The sequence below is a fragment of the Nansenia antarctica genome (assembly GCF_963989245.1).
Source record: "Nansenia antarctica genome assembly, chromosome: 15".
Taxonomy (NCBI): Eukaryota; Metazoa; Chordata; class Actinopteri; order Argentiniformes; family Microstomatidae; genus Nansenia; species Nansenia antarctica.
Window position 1 is genome coordinate 6476667 of NC_137685.1, and position 17427 is coordinate 6494093.

Genomic DNA, 17427 nt, shown 5'->3' on the forward strand with positions numbered 1-17427 from the left:
CATCTTTACTTCATTAGTAATCAACTATGCCCCGAGTTATGACATCAGCCAATGTGTCATTCATTTCAGTACAGATAAAAATCCCACGAACTGCAAGGTAGATAGGCTACATCGTGTAGGCCTGATGTTTTGCCACACGATGGCGCGCTAGTACTGCGAATAGAAACATTTATGATTGATGATTATTTATTTTCCAGACCTATCCAGAATCGTGCGTATCACGCGTTATTAGTATACACGTTGTCTATGCGGTCTCGCAGACTTGTTGATACAAGCAGATGTTATGCAAACAGGTACGACTTGGTCAGTACAGACAGAGATAGCAAAACTGCGTCTTATATAACCTCCAACACATTAACTGTATTTGGTAAGATTGCTTTTAGCTATCCTACCCTATCAAAAGTACTTGAAACTTGAAAATGTTATTGTGATATTGATGATATTATGTCCAAGATTGGAGGGCTGTTGGCCATGGAGTGCAGTGCACATACTTTTAAACAATTTCTAAACAGGAAGCCGGTTTTAAAGTCTTTACCAAGCCATTTATATCATGTGTTATTGTGCCTTTTATCTGTGTAACTGTGTGCTGCCTTCTTGGCCAGGGCTCATTTGAAAGAAATGAAAATCTCAATGTGACTTAAGTTACAATAAATTAAAAATAGAAAATCTCAATGTGACTTAAATACAATGTGATAAATACAAATGAAGGCTTTAAAAAGGCTTATTTCTGATTAGTGCGTATTTTATTCTTCAATAATATAGGCCCTCTATATTATTATTATTATTATATTATAGGCCCTCTATATCATTGAAGAATAATAGAAAATAAAGAAATAAGCCTTTTTTAAAGAGGTGGCAATTGCCATACTGGCATATGCGCGCAAATGACAGCGCACGGGTGATATTGGGCTAGGACAGTCAGTTGACATGCTCTGGAACAGCTGAGCGCCTCTTATTCATAGCCTATGAAGATGTTGACCAATCAGCTGCTCTTATTCATAGCCTATGAACATGTTGACCAATCAGCTGCTCTTATTCATAGCCTATGAACATGTTGACCAATCAGCTGCGGCTGGAGAGAAACGGTGTGGCCAAACATGTGAGGCGAGTCTGCTTCATGTTCACGGCACCGGCGCGCGTGCGTGGGGATCTCGGAATAAGTGTGTGTGTGTGTGTGTGTGTGTGTGTGTGTGTGTGTGTGTGTGTGTGTGTGTGTGTGTGTGTGTGCGTGCGTGCGTGCGTGCGTGCGTGCGTGCGTGTGTGTGTGTGTGTGTGTGTGTGTGTGTGTGTGTGTGTGACAGGGATTTCACTATCTTCAGATTCTGACCAACCTTAGTTTGTGGTGACTAACACATTTATGTTCTTATGTTTTCAGTAACGAACCTCAAAGTCAAGAGAAAACCCATTAGGCCTAACTGCTCAAAATATATATTTTGGGGTCACGTTTCGTATCTTACCCTTTTTTGACATCTGATACTTTTTTCTACACGTAAATGGCACTAAATGTCCATAATTAATCAGTAGGCCTATCTATAGGGTGAAGACTAGGCCTGTTGATCATTAGCAAAAAGTTTCTATTCATACCCAGAATGTAAAATCCTTCAAAGAAATCTGTCTGCGCCAGGGGTGTTGGGAACATTGATACCTGTTGTTAAATCCAAGTGTATGCCGTCTTGATTTACACATGCCCTGCAGCCTTAAGTGTTATGCAAGGTGTTGTTATGAGAAGTCCTGCTTGATTTACCCATAACATGCTAAAACCCTCTTCTGTACCATTGAAATATAAACACTGATTTCCACAGGAAAAAAACCTTTATTAATATGTTTTTAAATGTATGTCAACAATACTTGTATAGACAAAATATGTACAACAAGCAACCTTCTGTTAGGTCCCAAAATAAAATAAAAAAATCCCAAGTACCTTCTCCGATACAAAACGAATATTTTGTTTAAAGATACATTCACTCTCCTCTCTTTTCCACGGACTTAAGAATTAATACAAATACATTTAGACATCTGTCATAATTTTGTCTGCTTTAAACGAGTAAAGGCAACAGCATGAACTAAGATCAGGCTTAACTTGACCAGAAATTACTGTCTAAGGTCTAGCACGATGCTATGTACAAATTATCTCGCCATACAACAAATGGCCACCAAAAACTCCCTCTAGTTGCAATGCAAATACACTCTGTGGGTCATATATCAAAAATAGAGATGTACAAAGTATTATAAACAAAATATTTACAAGACATTACTTCACAAGAACCCCGAACTACTTGCCAAAATGGTAATGGGTTACAAAAAGTTCAAATCTTATAATGCATGTACAAGTGCTGTTCACTCTTCTATTTACATGAGTGACACATCAGGTGTTGTGACCATTCAGGGGAGTCCATTTAGCTGCAAGGTAGTTGGTGGGTGAAGAGGGAGAAATGGATTTTGTCACAACTCTGGTTTACATAAACCAGCCGCTTCTTATTTGGTTGCATTCTAGTCTAAAGGTCGGTCCGTTGCAGTTCGAGGAGCTACAGATGCAAAAAAATAAAAAATGTAGATCCTCCAGTCGCGGGTCTATAGCGTGTGGAAACTCAAGCAGCATCTACAGGGGTTTTGTTCAACGTTTACATTCATTACAGACAGGTGTGTGTGCAAAGGACAGGTCCGAATGGTTGGGGGGCTGTCTGTCTGTCTGTGCAACACTTTTTTGGGTTTAACTCTTGACATTCAACACGTGTAGAGAAGCCATCCCAAGTAAATCCCACTCTCAAGCATTTTTGCCATGTCCTTGTATTGACCAATCTTCTCAGTCTCTCACAGCTATACAACAGGTCATCTTGTGAGCCTGCATATGGACTGTTTTTGCATGTCCTACTCAGTGTACAGGTGCCTGGCAATGGAGGATGGTGGCCACTGGGTTTGGGTGTGTGAGTTGCTGTTTGATCTCAAGGGAGCGTGCGGACTGAGGGGAACAGCTGCTGCTGTCGCTGAGGGAGAGATTCTGGTGCTCTCGTTCGTTGTCACCCCTCCCCTAGTCTAGATGCTTTCCACCGAGCCATCCGTTCAATCGCCAACTCATTCAGAGAGCTGGGTAAAGTTAACAACAGTTTATTAGTCTTTGGTTTCCAAGTTCATGGGAGAGACTTGCTTTAAAGCTTGTAGGAGGGCCGACGAATCCATGTGTGTCTGATGATGGGGTACCGGGGAGCCTGCCCTGGGAGACATCACCAGGGATTGGGGTAGTTTCTCTGGAGAAATGCTGACCGCAGAGCCACTCATTCCTTGGTACATCATGGGCATACCCCCGGCGTACCAGCACGACGCCGCGGCCGTGTGGGGGAGGAGGTAGAAGGGCATGCAGAGTTGGGGCTGGTGGGGGGAGAAGCCCATGTAGCCGCTATGGCCGGCGACCACGTGACCAGAGACTGACTCGTCCTCTGAGGAGTCAGCTCTTAACCTCTTGGCTTGGGACTCGTCACCACCCTCCTGTTTGATGGCACCCGCCATCCTCTCAGCCAGAGCGTACTTCAACTCCCCCTCCTTGCCGTAGTAGCTAGGACGCTGGGCTTTGGATTCCCTTTTCTCATGATGTTCCCCCCCGTAGCCGCTGTCAGTGTCTGTGTCGCTACCACTTTGCTCCCCGTTGCCGTGGGGGTAAGTCCTTTGAATGACGGGAACACGTGACCCGTTGGCGTGACCCTCCGTGCTCTTAGGTAGCTGCCCGGCGGGCTTCTCTGGAGTATGGTGGGCGGGTTCTTCCGCCCGTGGGCTGGGTGGACCGTGGAGCACCTCGGACGCTACTTTGTGGAGGTGGCTGATCATGTGGGACGGGGTCAGGTCTCTGCTGTGCTCCTGGTCAGCCAGGTACTGGAGGACCTCCTTGGCACATAGGTGGAACCCAGAGCGGAACATCTCCTCGCTGCTCTCTGAGCTAACACTGCTCTGATCACCTGCAGGTACACAAAGGGCACAGGTTAATCTTAATATAGCTTTTGGCAATCTAACGTGTTTCTTTTCTTGATAGTTAAGATGATATTTGAGTTTCAGAGATGCCTCTATGTATGGCTTGATTTGCTGATAATCAAGTAAGTTAGTAAGTAAGTAAAACGTTATTTATATAGCATCCTTCCCAGCACGGATGCACAGGGTGCTTTACATACAAGAATTAACAATACGAAAAGTGCAAATTTCAAAACATCAATGATTAAAAAACACAAAGGGAACAACATAAACAAAACATAAACAGTAACAATGAGAAGGCTAAACGTGACTGCCGGGCCTGCCTACAAAGATGAGTCTTTAGTTGCTGCTCAAAGTGTATCAACACTATACAATGCTATGGGAAAAATAGGGTGTTACCCCAGTATCATAGTTAACAGTGTATGACGATGTTATCAAACGTACTTATTTGCATGCCGTTCTGTAAGGCCAGGATCTTCTGCTGCTGCTGTTCCAGGAGCGTGCTCAGGGTTTTCACGTGCTTGAGGGTGAGCTCCAACACCACCGCTTTCTCCAGATGCCCCAGAGTCTGAAACAGGAACATCTTCCATAAGCATGTTGTTGATTTTTTCTTATGTAACACGTTCAGCAGCTGAACACAAGGACAAGCCTCCATGGGAAGCCAAACATGCTGCACTGCACTCACCAATATTTACATACAATGCAATGCAATAACAGGCCCAGTTGAATACTAATATATGTGGTGAAAATTATAAAATAAAGTTTCCAGTAGAGAGTAAAATTGCAATTTGAACAACCAGGTGGCGCTTTAGACCTTTTAACTTTGCAAAAATATATCGCATGTTCTACATGCATATCCCATGAAATAATAACTCACTGTAAGTTTGAGATGTTCTGGTAGTAAATCCTTCAGCTGGGCAATGCATTCGTTTATTCTGTCCCGTCTTTTCTTCTCGATCAATCGGTGTGGCAACTTGTATGTCTCCTGTAGATGAAGAATATACAATGTTTTTAATTATTAAAATAATAAAATAATGGGGGGATGGGCAGAAATTTGTTAAAAAATGAAAATCAACATGTTTAATCATATTGTATTGTGTACCTTTTGAATAAAAAATACTTTTTATTTTTATTTTTTATAATAATAAAATAAATGCATGTGTTCAATATAGAATAATTTGAAATAAAGACCGAAGTGTTTACCAAAATAGACCACATAATAAACATTTAATTTTTAAGTAATAGTGGGATTGTTGCCTAAAATAACTGCAGCTTACCTTACAGTCCTCGCCGCGCTTCATTCCCCTTCTCGGTTTGTGCACGTACATGGGGAAATTCATTCTGCAGAACAAAAAACAATATTGATAAGAATTCTTCCTTATAACATTCTCTTATTTAGAAGATTGAGTTGAGTTGAGAATGTTTATTTTGGTCCCCTATACAATTCACAATACAGATATAAAACATTTACACAGTCACAATGCATAACACCAGGACCAAAAAGGTGTAGGCTGAAGCCATGGCTTATTGCGCCTACCCTTTAAACTATAGATTAAACTATCTTTCTTTCTTCTTCTTTTATGCAATAAAACACGTTTTTGTGACAACTTACCCCTGCATGTCAGCCACCTCCAACGATGGGTGTTTGGTCACACAAGGAGGCGGTTGCGCACTTGTAATCCTCTCCATGTCGTCTGTTTGAAATCCTCCAAATGTCTCCAAAAGGATCCTTAGAAATAGGCTTTTCTTTAGTGGAATTGCAATAGCCTTACTCAGCAAAACGTGTCCTCTGAATATGAAAGAAATATGTTTATTATGAATATGCAATGTTTTTGCTCTTCTGTTCAATGTGGAACATGTACTTTTTCCTATCTCACTATAGAACAGTGCGATCCAAGCTCTGCAATAGTTGTGAAGCTCCACTGACTCCCGGGTAAGTAAATGTGTGAGAGAGAGGTGGTATGGACTACGTGTTAAATAAACCCTGGGACTACAGACACGTCTCTCTGGGCTGGAGAGGGACCTGCCTCCGTCACATGAGGCTCACGTGTTGCACGGCGCGCTCTGCCCCCCTGGAGCACAACCCATTGGCTGTGTTCGAAATGGCATACTAGCATACTCCATGAGTATATACTGCATACTGCTTACTAAATTCATAATAAGTATGCCAATACCAGCCGACCGAAAATCTAGTATACATTTCTTGCATACTCAAATTTCACATAATCTACAGTGTGAACGCACTGCATACTCAAAATCTACGTCATATCTAGTATGAGTAGTATGCTAGTATGCCATTCCGAACACAGCCCATTTTCTGGAGTTAAGGAGGATCTGCACGAGACCGGCCCTCCCCTCTGTGTCCCCCCCACGAGACCGGCCCTCCCCCTCCCCCCCCTGTCCCGTGTACCACCATGCTCCGGCTACGAGCCCATAATAAAACAACCCCAGCCTCTAGGCGGAACGTGAACGTGCAAACCGACCATGTTTACTAGACAGAAAGAAAGTAGGGCAGAGTTCTTCAACGCATGCATGTAAACCCACAATATCTAGCTACAGGAATGACAGGTGGCGCATTAAAATAATCGTTTAGTAAAGAAAAGAAAACGTATATCATCAATGTTTGCAATTTCCATTTTATGAAACGAGATTTTTTTGTTGTTGCATTGTTTGCATTTAGTCCCGACATTTCGTGAGCTTAGAATGATAAGGTTCTATCTCCGTTTAGAATGATAAGGTTCTATCTCCGTTTAGAATGATAAGGTTCTATCTCCGTTTAGAATGATAAGGTTCTATCCGTTTAGAATGAGAAGGTTCTATCTCCGTTTAGAATGATAAGGTTATATCTCCGTCTAGAATGATAAGGTTCTATCTCCGTTTAGAAAATGATAAGGTTCTATCTCCGTTTAGAATGATAAGGTTCTATCTCCGTTTAGAATGATAAGGTTCTATCTCCGTTTAGGGCAGTTCAGAGATATTGAGCGTCAACGTTTTTACATTCTATTATGTTCTGTGAGATGGAACCGTTGTATTTTATGAATTACTAACTCAAAAATGTCAACATTTAAAAAAAAAATAACACCACACAGGCATTAATAAACACCTAATGGATCAGATTATGTAAAAAAACTCAATTTTGACAAAAATGGAGATAGAACCTGATAATTCTAACGTCACGAGATGTTTTTTATTTTCATTGTTTGCATTTAGTCCCGACATGTTTACTAGTATTCACAGCCTATAATTCCAATGCCACATTATAAAAACAACCTTGCACCAGGCCAGATCAGATATAACTAAGGAAGCTGATTTACCTATTTACAATATTTGCAGGTATGGCTGAAGTAAGACGAGATGCTCAACTCTTGTTTTCTTTGACCAAGAAATAAAGCCATGAAGTAACCCCATCGTAAGAAAAGGGATAGCTAGTTTCATAGCAATAGTTTGTTTCAAAGTCAAAATCACCATATTGTCACCATGATATAAGCAATATAACTCATTTTTTATATAATAGTGAGTGTGCATTTTTGCTTTCAGGTTATGAAACTGGAGCATTATTGAGACCCCTGGGCCTAAATCATGTCAAATAACCCTACAGCCTATTCAACAAGAGAGGAATTCTATGGTGTATGTATTTATATTAGAGTGAATTATCAGTTATTAGAGTAGTTTATGTCTGTGAGTTATTTTTCCTGCGCGCTTGCTTGCTCAGATGTGCCAAAGGCTCAGAGTGGCCACTGTAATTTCATACATACTGTACCCACACGTGCACCTGCTAAGAGATGAGTCTGTTGATCGGTGTGTTGTGGCCGGCTGCTGTGAGCAGTGTGTGTGTGTTTGTGTGTGTGTGTGTGTGTGTGTGTGTGTGTGTGTGTGTGTGTGTGTGAGCTGTCACGTTGAGCTCCTCAAGGCAGCGAACAGAGGAGCAGATCCGTGCCACTGACGTCACCCCCCCTGGCCACACACGTCGATGTCCCCCTGCAGCAGAGACGGGGGCCACTCTCATGCCCGGCCAACTGATTATTATTATAAATACAGTAGGCTATAGTCATTCGTGCATATTCTAAAATGTGTAGCCAGTTCCAGCAAGTCAACGATGTTGATCAAGATATGGCATATTCATAAATGTTTCATAAATAGCTTTAGGAAATCTTGATAGTTAAGATGATATTTTAGTTTCAGAGACGCCTCTATGGCTTGATTTGCTGATAATCAAGTAAGTAAGTAAGTAAAACTGTATTTATATAGCACCCTTCCCAGCACAGATGCACATGGTGCTTTACATACAAGAATAAAAAAATACGAAAAGTGCACATTTCAAAACATCAATGATTAAAAACAAAATGTGTAGCCAGTTCCAGCAAGTCAACGATGTTGATCAGATATGGCATATTCATAAATGTCACATTTCATGACAATTGAAGGCTCTTCACTTGTCACAGATCGTTTAGAGTGTATAATCAATTAGCCTATTCGCATTACACTTGGTATGCGGGGGGGGAAACACTGCAGGAAAGTCCCTTGATGCGCCAGTTTTAATTGGAGCCAATTAACCCATTAGCCTAACTTAGTATTCTAATTTGTAGTAGACTTGCTGAGGTTTGGAGGCTTCAGACACACACTGCAATTTCTTTAGCATTCATTTGTCATCTCCGAATAACTAAATAGTCAACCTGAGATTGAGAATATGATGTATAAAACACTTTCACTTTTGAATTTGACCTGCATGTAGTCGTGCCTACATAATAGGGCCTATATTTAAATAATAATAATAATAATAATAATATATCTTTTTTTTACTATTTATGACTGTCAAACGTTGTGACATTACCCTTAATAAAAAGTTAAATATGCATACATAATGAAACAATTCCCTCTTGTCTCCATGTCTCCAGGCTGCCTGCATGTTAAGCAGTCGGGGGTAACACGTTAGTTATGTTGATCTTATACATGCATCATTTGACTGTAATTACATCATCACCAGTGTATGAATGTTACACAGTCACCTAGGCATAACATAGTGGTTTTGTAATTTCAGAATAATATTGAGTGATATTTATACAAATGTTCTCACTGGAGTAATAAAATAAAAAAATAAAAACATACATGTAACAAGGGTAGGCGCAATAAACCATGGCTTCAGCCTACACCTTTTTGGTCCTGGTGTTATGTATTGTGACTGTGTACATTTTTTATATCTGTATTGTGAATTGTATACAGGACCAAAATAAACATTCTCAATCAATCAATCAATCAATAACAAAAATGCTCACCTCCTTTACATTACTAAACTGCTGAACAACTACTTTGTTCAAATGTCATCCACTGTTGTCACTAGAGCAATACAAGATGACTATAGCCTACAGGTATGAGCAACAACTTTCTCATGACCTTTGCAGCTGGATGTTGAATTAACACATTCAAGAGTAACTGACGATCAACTTAGTTAAGTGTCTATGTCTTAGGGCATTTCTGCTTTATTGGGATGTAGACAGTAGAGATTGACAGGAGCGATGGGTGAGAGAGAGGAGGGATGACAGATGTCGACGGCCAGAATCGAACCGGGGACCCTGCAATTACAGTACATGGACGCCTTACCAAGCGCCCCTATTTAAACTTAATAATAGCCTACAGCCTGTATGCTCGTGGTGAAGGCATGTTGTTCTATTCATCCACCTCCTGTACGTTGGGGTCAACAACCTCTTACTTTTTGTGATGAAATTGATTATCACAACACCAAAACTTACATCAACATTTTGAGTGATGCAATCATTGGCCTCTATGCACATGCAACACTAACAATATTGGCAACATTTTAAGTTTAACAATGACAATCTGGCCTATTTGTATTCAGTTCCAGTGAATATTTAGAAGCAAATGTGATTTCAGATCCAAAACTGATACTAAGGGGACAAAATGAGTTTGGACCGTATGCCACGTATGACAGCAGGTGCAATGACATACAAATAAATTTAAAAAAAGATGTAGACAACATCTGTTGATTGTCTTAGCCAAAACAAACAGAAAGATAGTCTGTGCTGTGACCAAGTGCTATGTTAGTAAATGCTGCATGTAAAGTAGAATTACATTTATTTTATTAAATAATTCTACATTCATTTACAATTCTGACATTAAATCGGACATTACATCTTCTAAATCTTCGTTAATTTCGAGTAACACTGCTTTTAAATCCCATATCACCTTTTTGTGAAATGTAGGTCCTACAAAAACAATGAGTTAAGCAACATACTGTATGTACATGTTTGTTTGTTTTTTAAAATAGAGAAAACCACAAAACACTGAGGAGTCGGACACAACGTCTATGCTGACTGATCAAACATAGAAAACGACAGCGGCTTTGTCACAAGTGATACATCAGTAACCACTATCAAAAAGAAAATGCTTCCAACAGGCACACATGATATCTACTGTATCTATCTCTAATACACAAAGAGAGATCGGGTCAACAAAATGCTAATATTTAGTGCAATGCATGTAGAAATATTCCTGATCAAATCAAAATAGCAGGAACAATTTTGAACAAATTAGATGTGTCCTAAAGAAAGTGTCCTAAAATCTTTAAATCCCAGTTTTATAAGAAAGCAAATATCATAAAATAAGTTAACAACACATTGAGATAGGACACAATTTGCAGAAAAAAAAGAAAACAAAACAATACCTGTACTTTGCCCTCAGACTATACTTTACAGCATCTATATTAAGCACTTTTAAGACTTAAATTGTTACATTTCGAAATAAATAAAACATGTAAAATCAGGAAGGTTTAACACATGTAACTTCATCAACTCCTATTCTACATTTCCTTACGTCTAACAGGTCCCTAATTTCACCTGAAAAATCTAGGCTACCATTTTGAAAATGTTTACTGTCCCTATCAAGATATTACTTAAAGAACTTAAATCCACACACCAAAGGAGGTTGCATATTTAAGTATTGATATTGCACAAGATACAAAAATAAGACATTAAATACTGCTTGCTATACCGATAGTCAATACAAAAAAGATGTTTAATTCCATGTACTGTATGTCAGTGCCATCTTCACGTGGGACTACATTTTCCTGCCCTGTACAAGTTTCAAGTTAACCCAGTAAAGGCCATGTAACGAGAATTCACTTTCATTTCTACACACTGTAGAAAACATTTGGCACATATCCCAACTGGACTGGGAAAAAAGGTCGTTTTGTTTGAGTTATACCTTTGTGGGGCTAACCTACAGTACATATCATACTTACGTCTAGCTATTTCAGTGTGTTCCCTATACTGTTACTGTACGTTTCACACTCACACTCAGTAGCTAGCTAAAGGTGCGGGACCTCTAAGTGAAGACTCTGCACTCTGTTCCATAGTATGTCAATACAAAGCAGGTGTTTAAGTGCTTCCAGGGCCTTGTGGCGGGGTCGGGGTTGGGGGGGCAGGGGGGTGGGCTCCCCTCACGCTGGCTGCTGTGGATTGACATTCATGTGCTGAGGATGTCCCAGGAGTCCAATCCTCTGTTTCTGTTTCCTCTGCTCTGTCATCTACAGGAGGAAACACAGGACGTTGTTATTGGCTCTTGGGCAACACTAGTCATCTTCTGTGTCTGTAGCTCCAACCGATGGACTTCAGATGCCAGCCGACCTGGAGCGGCCTGAGGTGTCGCTTCGGTTACTTGTTTAGACAAAAGTAGATCGGCCATGTCTGCTAAATTCTGCGCGGTACTGAACTAAGAACAGAGATTTCGATCGAGGTTTTTCAGAGTTTCGTGTATCCTCCTATCTGTTTCGAATGTCATCTGCTCTTAACACACGGCACACAGTATACAAACAACCAATAATGAAACCCTACCAATACATTTCAATTTCAATTCCAGTCATTATGAAAGATGTTAACCTTTGTGTCGACATTTTTTTTTGTTCGACATATTAAAACATTAAACTAGGTAGTCTTTCTGCATGCAAACATACTGTGTTACTCTACTTAGAGCAAAAAAATCCCCCTTGGAAAAAATCATGTTGCGAGGTCACGAGATGAGTATTATAATGGAAATAATTATCCTGTAGATGGAGGGAAGTGCTAGAAAGAGCAGCATTATAGTTTTTTTTTTTAGAGAAACAAGGGGTGGTCACTGCTTAAACTCAGTTACGACTCTTATTTATGCCACCGAAAACTAATTAAGTCAATTTCCTTCGGAATGGTGCAACAGAGGGGCTCTTGTGTCGCCCGGTTGTTTGTCGAACAAATTTGTTGTTTGTGCTCCACTTTCCAGTGTCATGGAGCACACTCAAGACCCTTATGTGCGAGGGGAGGAGAAACTGCCCTGACTTCTGGGAAATTGAAAGCAAAAAAGATAAAACGAAAGAGAATGTTTGGTCGGTCGATCAGTCTGCCAGCAAATCTCAACATTTATTTTCTTTATTTATACCTAAGAGAGAAATATGTCAGCAAAGTTAGTAACAGAAACAAATTCAAATTCAAACGTTAATTTAATCATCAATAGAAATAAAAAGCGGTGGATTCATCTACAGTTTGTGTCCTCCAAACCTTTGGCCACACAACAACCGTTTCCTTCTGTCTAGGGCAGAGCGTCTAGATAACACACCCGCTTCCTCATAGACACTTCTCATTTCTTGTGTATGTTATTTTTGTACAGTGTGCAGCCTGTGATGAAATGTCTAACAATAGATGATATTGAAAGTCAAATCGACAATAAAAGGTATGATAATTGAAACAAATAGAAAAATACGAAAACAATTGTTGCCATCATCATTCTCATCATTGTGATTCTTTATTCTTGCAATGGGCATGTACAATCTGTACAGAGCTATACTGCACAAAAGGTGGTTGGTACTCTCGTTTTGACTAGGATGTCCATAATACAGTACGAGCGAACTCATTGTGGAACAAATCCTTCCCTAATGACGCAGATAAGATCAGGTTTAAGGCCACATGAGCTGCGTTGTGAACTATGACTCACCTTCTGCTTTCAGAAAGGTCTACATCTAAAGGGCAAAGAAATGCAACCGAACAGACCAAAAGCTGAACAAATTTAAAAAAATGTCATTCATTAACAAGTACATTTTCTTAATGTATTCATATTTTCATTAGAATTAAATACGCAGGGGCACTTAGGTGGTGTAGCGGGTTAAGCGTCGACCATGTAACCGCAGGGTCCCCGGTTCGATTCCGGCCGGGGACATATCCTGCATGTCATCCCTCCTCTCTCTCTCTCACCCATCCTTCCTGTCTAATTCTCCACTGTATCTATCAATAAAATGAAAAATATGAGTGGGACTGCCCCACTCAGAAACAAATAACTTAAAAAATAATTAAACACGTACCCACCTCCGGCCACATCACCAGACAAAACGACTGACTCACCTGCTCTTTGAGCTCTGTCAGTTGGCCAGAGAGGTTGGAGACCAGCTTCATGGTGCACTCCAGTTTCTCTTGCAGGCTCCTGATCTCGTTCTGCTCCCCGTCGGCGTCGCTACTGACCAGGGACATGGCCCGCATCCGTGGAAACCAGTCCAGATTGTTCTCCTGTTGAGTAGAGTGACAGCCAATCATGATCAGTCAAAGTAAGTAAGTAAGTACGTAAGTAAGTAAAGCTTTGTTTATATAGCGCCTTTCGTACATGAAATGCAACTCAAAGCGCTGCGTCAAAGCATTATAAACGTAATGTTGTTTATATTAAACAATTGTTTAAATCACAATTAAATCTCACATTCAGAATTCTTTTAAAGTATTGAATATAAAACTGTTGCGTTGCTTTATATTATCTGAGCATGCAGCAGCCTGGTTTACCGACTATCTAACAGATAGAACACAATGTGTTCAGATGGCAGGGTCCACCTCCTCTTTCTTGACAGTTGCAAAGAGGGGTGCCCCAAGGGTCTGTGTTGGGACCTATATTGTTTTCCATCTATGTCAACAACCTTTGTGTAAATGTATCAAATGCTATGTACCACTATTATGCTGACGATACTGTCATCTATTGTTGTTCATCAACTGTTGTCCAGGCCTTTGACTTTTTACAGTCTGCTTTTGACCTTGTTCAGTCCCGCCTGCAGAAATTGAAGCTGGTCTTGAATACAGATAAAAACCAAAGTCTTGCTGTTTTCCCAAAGCTAGAGAGCCACAAGATCTCCCTGTTTTAACCTCCCACGGAAAAGCACTTGAACTAGTCACAAGCTATTAAGTATTTGGGCATTCACATTGATCGCCAACTGTCGTTTAAGTCCCATATCTCAAAGCTAGTCGTCTCTAAGCGCAAGGTAAAGTTAGGTTTCTATTTTAGAAACAAATCATGCTTTTCCCATGGAACCAGGAAATGTCTTGTATCAACGACCTTCTGACCTCTGCTAGATTACGGTGATCTCCTGTACATGAACGCTTCTGCTCAATGTCTGCATTCTCTGGATTCTGTGTATCATTGTGCTGTCACTGGTTGTAAACACCTTACTCATCACTGCACATTGTATGTAAAAGCGGACTGGCCGTCCTTGTATGTACGCAGGTATACCCATTGGTTGAGCTTTATATATAAAACTCTCCTTGGCCTGGTCCCTACCTCTCTGTGTCTCCTCAGAAACCATCAACATTCTAGCCTCCGCTCACAGGACACTTTACAACTGCATGTTCCGCGTGCTCGTACTGAGCTGGGCAAAAAAGTGTTTAAGTACGCTGCCCCCTCTGCCTGGAATACTCTCCAGAAAGACTTCAAATGAAAAGAACTAATCAGTGATGATGCTTTCATAACGAATTTAAATGTCTTAGAAGGTGAACGTATTGGAAATTGTCATTGCTTTTAATTCAGTATCTGTGCCCGCCCCAAACCTGCTTTTAATTTCTTGTTATTTTGTATTCTGTCTATCTGTGTATTGGACGTATGCCTGTGTCCTTGTGATGCCCCTCTTGGCCAGGTACCTCTTGGAAAAGAGATTCCTTATCTCAATGAGGTCACCTGGTTAAATAAAGCTTTAAAAACAAAAACAAACAAAAAAGAAGTAAAAAAAAGATCTGTTCTCTATTCATCATATTTCTTTGTGATTTAGTTCAGTTAATTTTCAGTAAGCACTTGCGTTACTTCATTTTGTTACATTTTAATTTGATTTCTCCGATAACATGCTTATTCCCATCAATTCCATGGACAAAGCCTTACACATTAGTTAAGAATGACATCAAACGTGTTAGCTAGTAGCTACCGCTCCACTGGGCAGTCCAATGCCTCTTGTGTTTGTCACAAATAAATCCCTCTTTGTGTTCTTTGTGTGTATGTGTGCAGTGGTATCAAGCCTATTCTCTCTAAACAATCCTAGGGGCTTTCCAATTCCAAATCACAAACAAAATATTCAGCACCTCTCTATGCAGGGTCTCATTGTACACAGGCTACTCCTTTACCATGTTAGACATGTGTGCCAAACAGAGGGCATGGACATTTACACACAACTGGATAGAGACAGATATCCAGATAAGGTGTTCCTCATTTTGTTTATGTGTGCATCGACCTTGCATGCAAACTGCTTTTGTGGTGGCAAACTGTAGTTAAACACCACACAACACGACGAAAGCTGTACTTTGGGAATCAATGCCAACAGAGTCAAGTAGCGAACTCTTGACTCTTCACAACATGTTGAAGACCGACCATCGGCATGGAAATGTCTATTCAACCCGAAGCTGATACATACAGGAGTGATGTGGCCATGAACATAGGCAGCAGGTGATCTTAGAGCTCTAAATGACCATGCAAAAAGGTACAGTTAACAATCCTGGGCCATGTTACTTCAGGTCTCAACAGTATTACTTTGACAACTAAATATAGAAAGAAAAGCCATAGAAAAGCCATAGAAAGACCTAGAAAGGACTCCATCTGTCAATAAACATGCAGAGCTTTTTGCCTCCTCACAGGACAGAAGTACCCTTCTGTGTAAACTCACACACAGCGTCGACTAAACACAAGGCTACATCTGCTAATCAATCAACACCTCTAAATAATTCATGATCATTGACAATTGATTAAATATCTGATTGATGACGAATTGATGAACACACAGTGTGACCCCAAGGAGAGAGGAGAGAGAGGAGTCAGTGACTGTCACTTCAAAGCCCAAGCCCAGCCAGTGAAAGGGTTGACGCATCCACCCAGGCGTGCAGCCAAAGGGCACTCCGCTTGCATTCCTCCAAACCTCCTTCTCCACCAGCACCGGGCCACCACATACCGATGTTATTGTGTACTGTCTGAACTTGCCCTCAAACAGGCCAAGGCCGTGTGAACGGCAGTCTGGAGTTCCCTTCTACACAAACACACACACACACACACACAGCAACAAAACAACCCCGTCCCATGTAAGTAACTAAACTCCCTCACCCCCTCAACTAATGCACACTACGATAGTAACAGCGACTCTACTACCAGTTCGTTACAGATTCGAGAATAGGGTAAGAGTATGTGCTGTAATAAATAAGTCAGTGTAGTGACCGCTCGTTAGCGAGCAAAGTATTCATAATTCACGGCGTTCCAGCCTTGTACAAAGCATTGTTATATGTTTGTGTTTACTCAATCACCCAGGCTGCTTAGCGGGTGATATGACGGGATATAAGTGGGACAGAGATGAATGAATGTTGTTGTTGTCAGTACGTATGCAGAGAGTGAGAATAAAGCGCACATGATTGTTTTTCTACCGGCAAAACGACTACATCGTCCAGTTATTGCCGTCACTCCTACATCAGCAACTATTATTTACTGTCTATAATGTATACATGGGAGAAGATCATAGCCTTTCAAATACTATCTATAATTCTGTGTGCATGAATTGGAGGGACCCAGCCACCGTGAAGCACCTGTACGCCTGTGTCTTGTTGTGTGAGCAGCTACAGCTGCGGGGCTGTAAAAGAAAAAAGTCCCTGGGTTTCAGCGGTGTAAGTCTGAGACACGGCGGGGGAGGGGGGGCCGCAGCGGGCCACAGGCGAGTCCTGGGTCAGACAGGCAGGGCAGGGGGAATCACAGATCTGAGATGATGTGGCTCTCGCACAGTCATTCTGAGAGGAGAAAAGGAGTACTGTGTGCACGCTCCACTTCCTGAACACAGAGACACACAAGCTGTGTGTTTACTACTACCCCGCACTGCACACACGCACACGCACACACACGCACATACACACACACGCGCGCACACACACGCACGCGCACACATGCACACACCCATACACACACACCCATACACACACGCACACACACACCCATACACACACGCACACATGCACACACACACACACACACACACGCACGCACGCACACACGCACACCCACCCACCCACCCACACAACATGTGAAAGAGAGGACTTGGTACAATGTACAGTAGCCCCATTCCCCCAGTTCTGCCCCCTTTTCCAAAACAGTCTTGAGTTTGTGTCGGTTTACGTAGACAGCCCCCGGCTTCTGACGCCCCCTCTCCCTCCCCAGTGTTTA

At 41.3% G+C, this 17427-nt stretch overlaps 2 protein-coding genes across 2 annotated transcripts in view; both read right to left on the reverse strand.

The window, feature by feature from the left end:
- Window positions 1-1799: 1799 nt before the first annotated feature.
- bhlhe40 (basic helix-loop-helix family, member e40) lies at window positions 1800-5873 on the reverse strand. Its single transcript, XM_080545476.1, has 5 exons — window positions 5570-5873; window positions 5235-5298; window positions 4835-4942; window positions 4402-4525; window positions 1800-3947 (listed from the first exon to the last, which is right to left on the reverse strand). The coding sequence occupies exons 1-5, from the start codon at window positions 5644-5646 to the stop codon at window positions 3109-3111; spliced, it is 1212 nt and encodes a 403-aa protein (XP_080401602.1). The 5' UTR covers window positions 5647-5873; the 3' UTR covers window positions 1800-3108.
- A 5525-nt stretch (window positions 5874-11398) lies between these two features.
- itpr1b (inositol 1,4,5-trisphosphate receptor, type 1b) overlaps window positions 11399-17427 on the reverse strand; it is a gene marked incomplete at its 5' end in the record, with an annotated part of 117872 nt that continues 111843 nt past the window's right edge. Inside the window, 2 exons of the mRNA XM_080545715.1 lie at window positions 11399-11497; window positions 13338-13499. Of these exons, the coding sequence (XP_080401841.1) occupies window positions 11411-11497; window positions 13338-13499 (249 nt within the window). The 3' untranslated portion in view covers window positions 11399-11410. The remainder of the gene's footprint in view (window positions 11498-13337; window positions 13500-17427) is intronic.

Bases quoted from the DNA above. Each gene is read 5' to 3' on its own strand.
- bhlhe40 (XM_080545476.1), bottom strand. From the start codon at position 5,646: ATGGAGAGGATTACAAGTGCGCAACCGCCTCCTTGTGTGACCAAACAC. The intron at 5,299-5,569 runs GTAAGTTGTCAC...TTTGTTCTGCAG, and splicing joins GAGGTGGCTGACATGCAGGG to AATGAATTTCCCCATGTACG. The intron at 3,948-4,401 runs GTACGTTTGATA...GTGTACCTGCAG, and splicing joins ACAGAACGGCATGCAAATAA to GTGATCAGAGCAGTGTTAGC.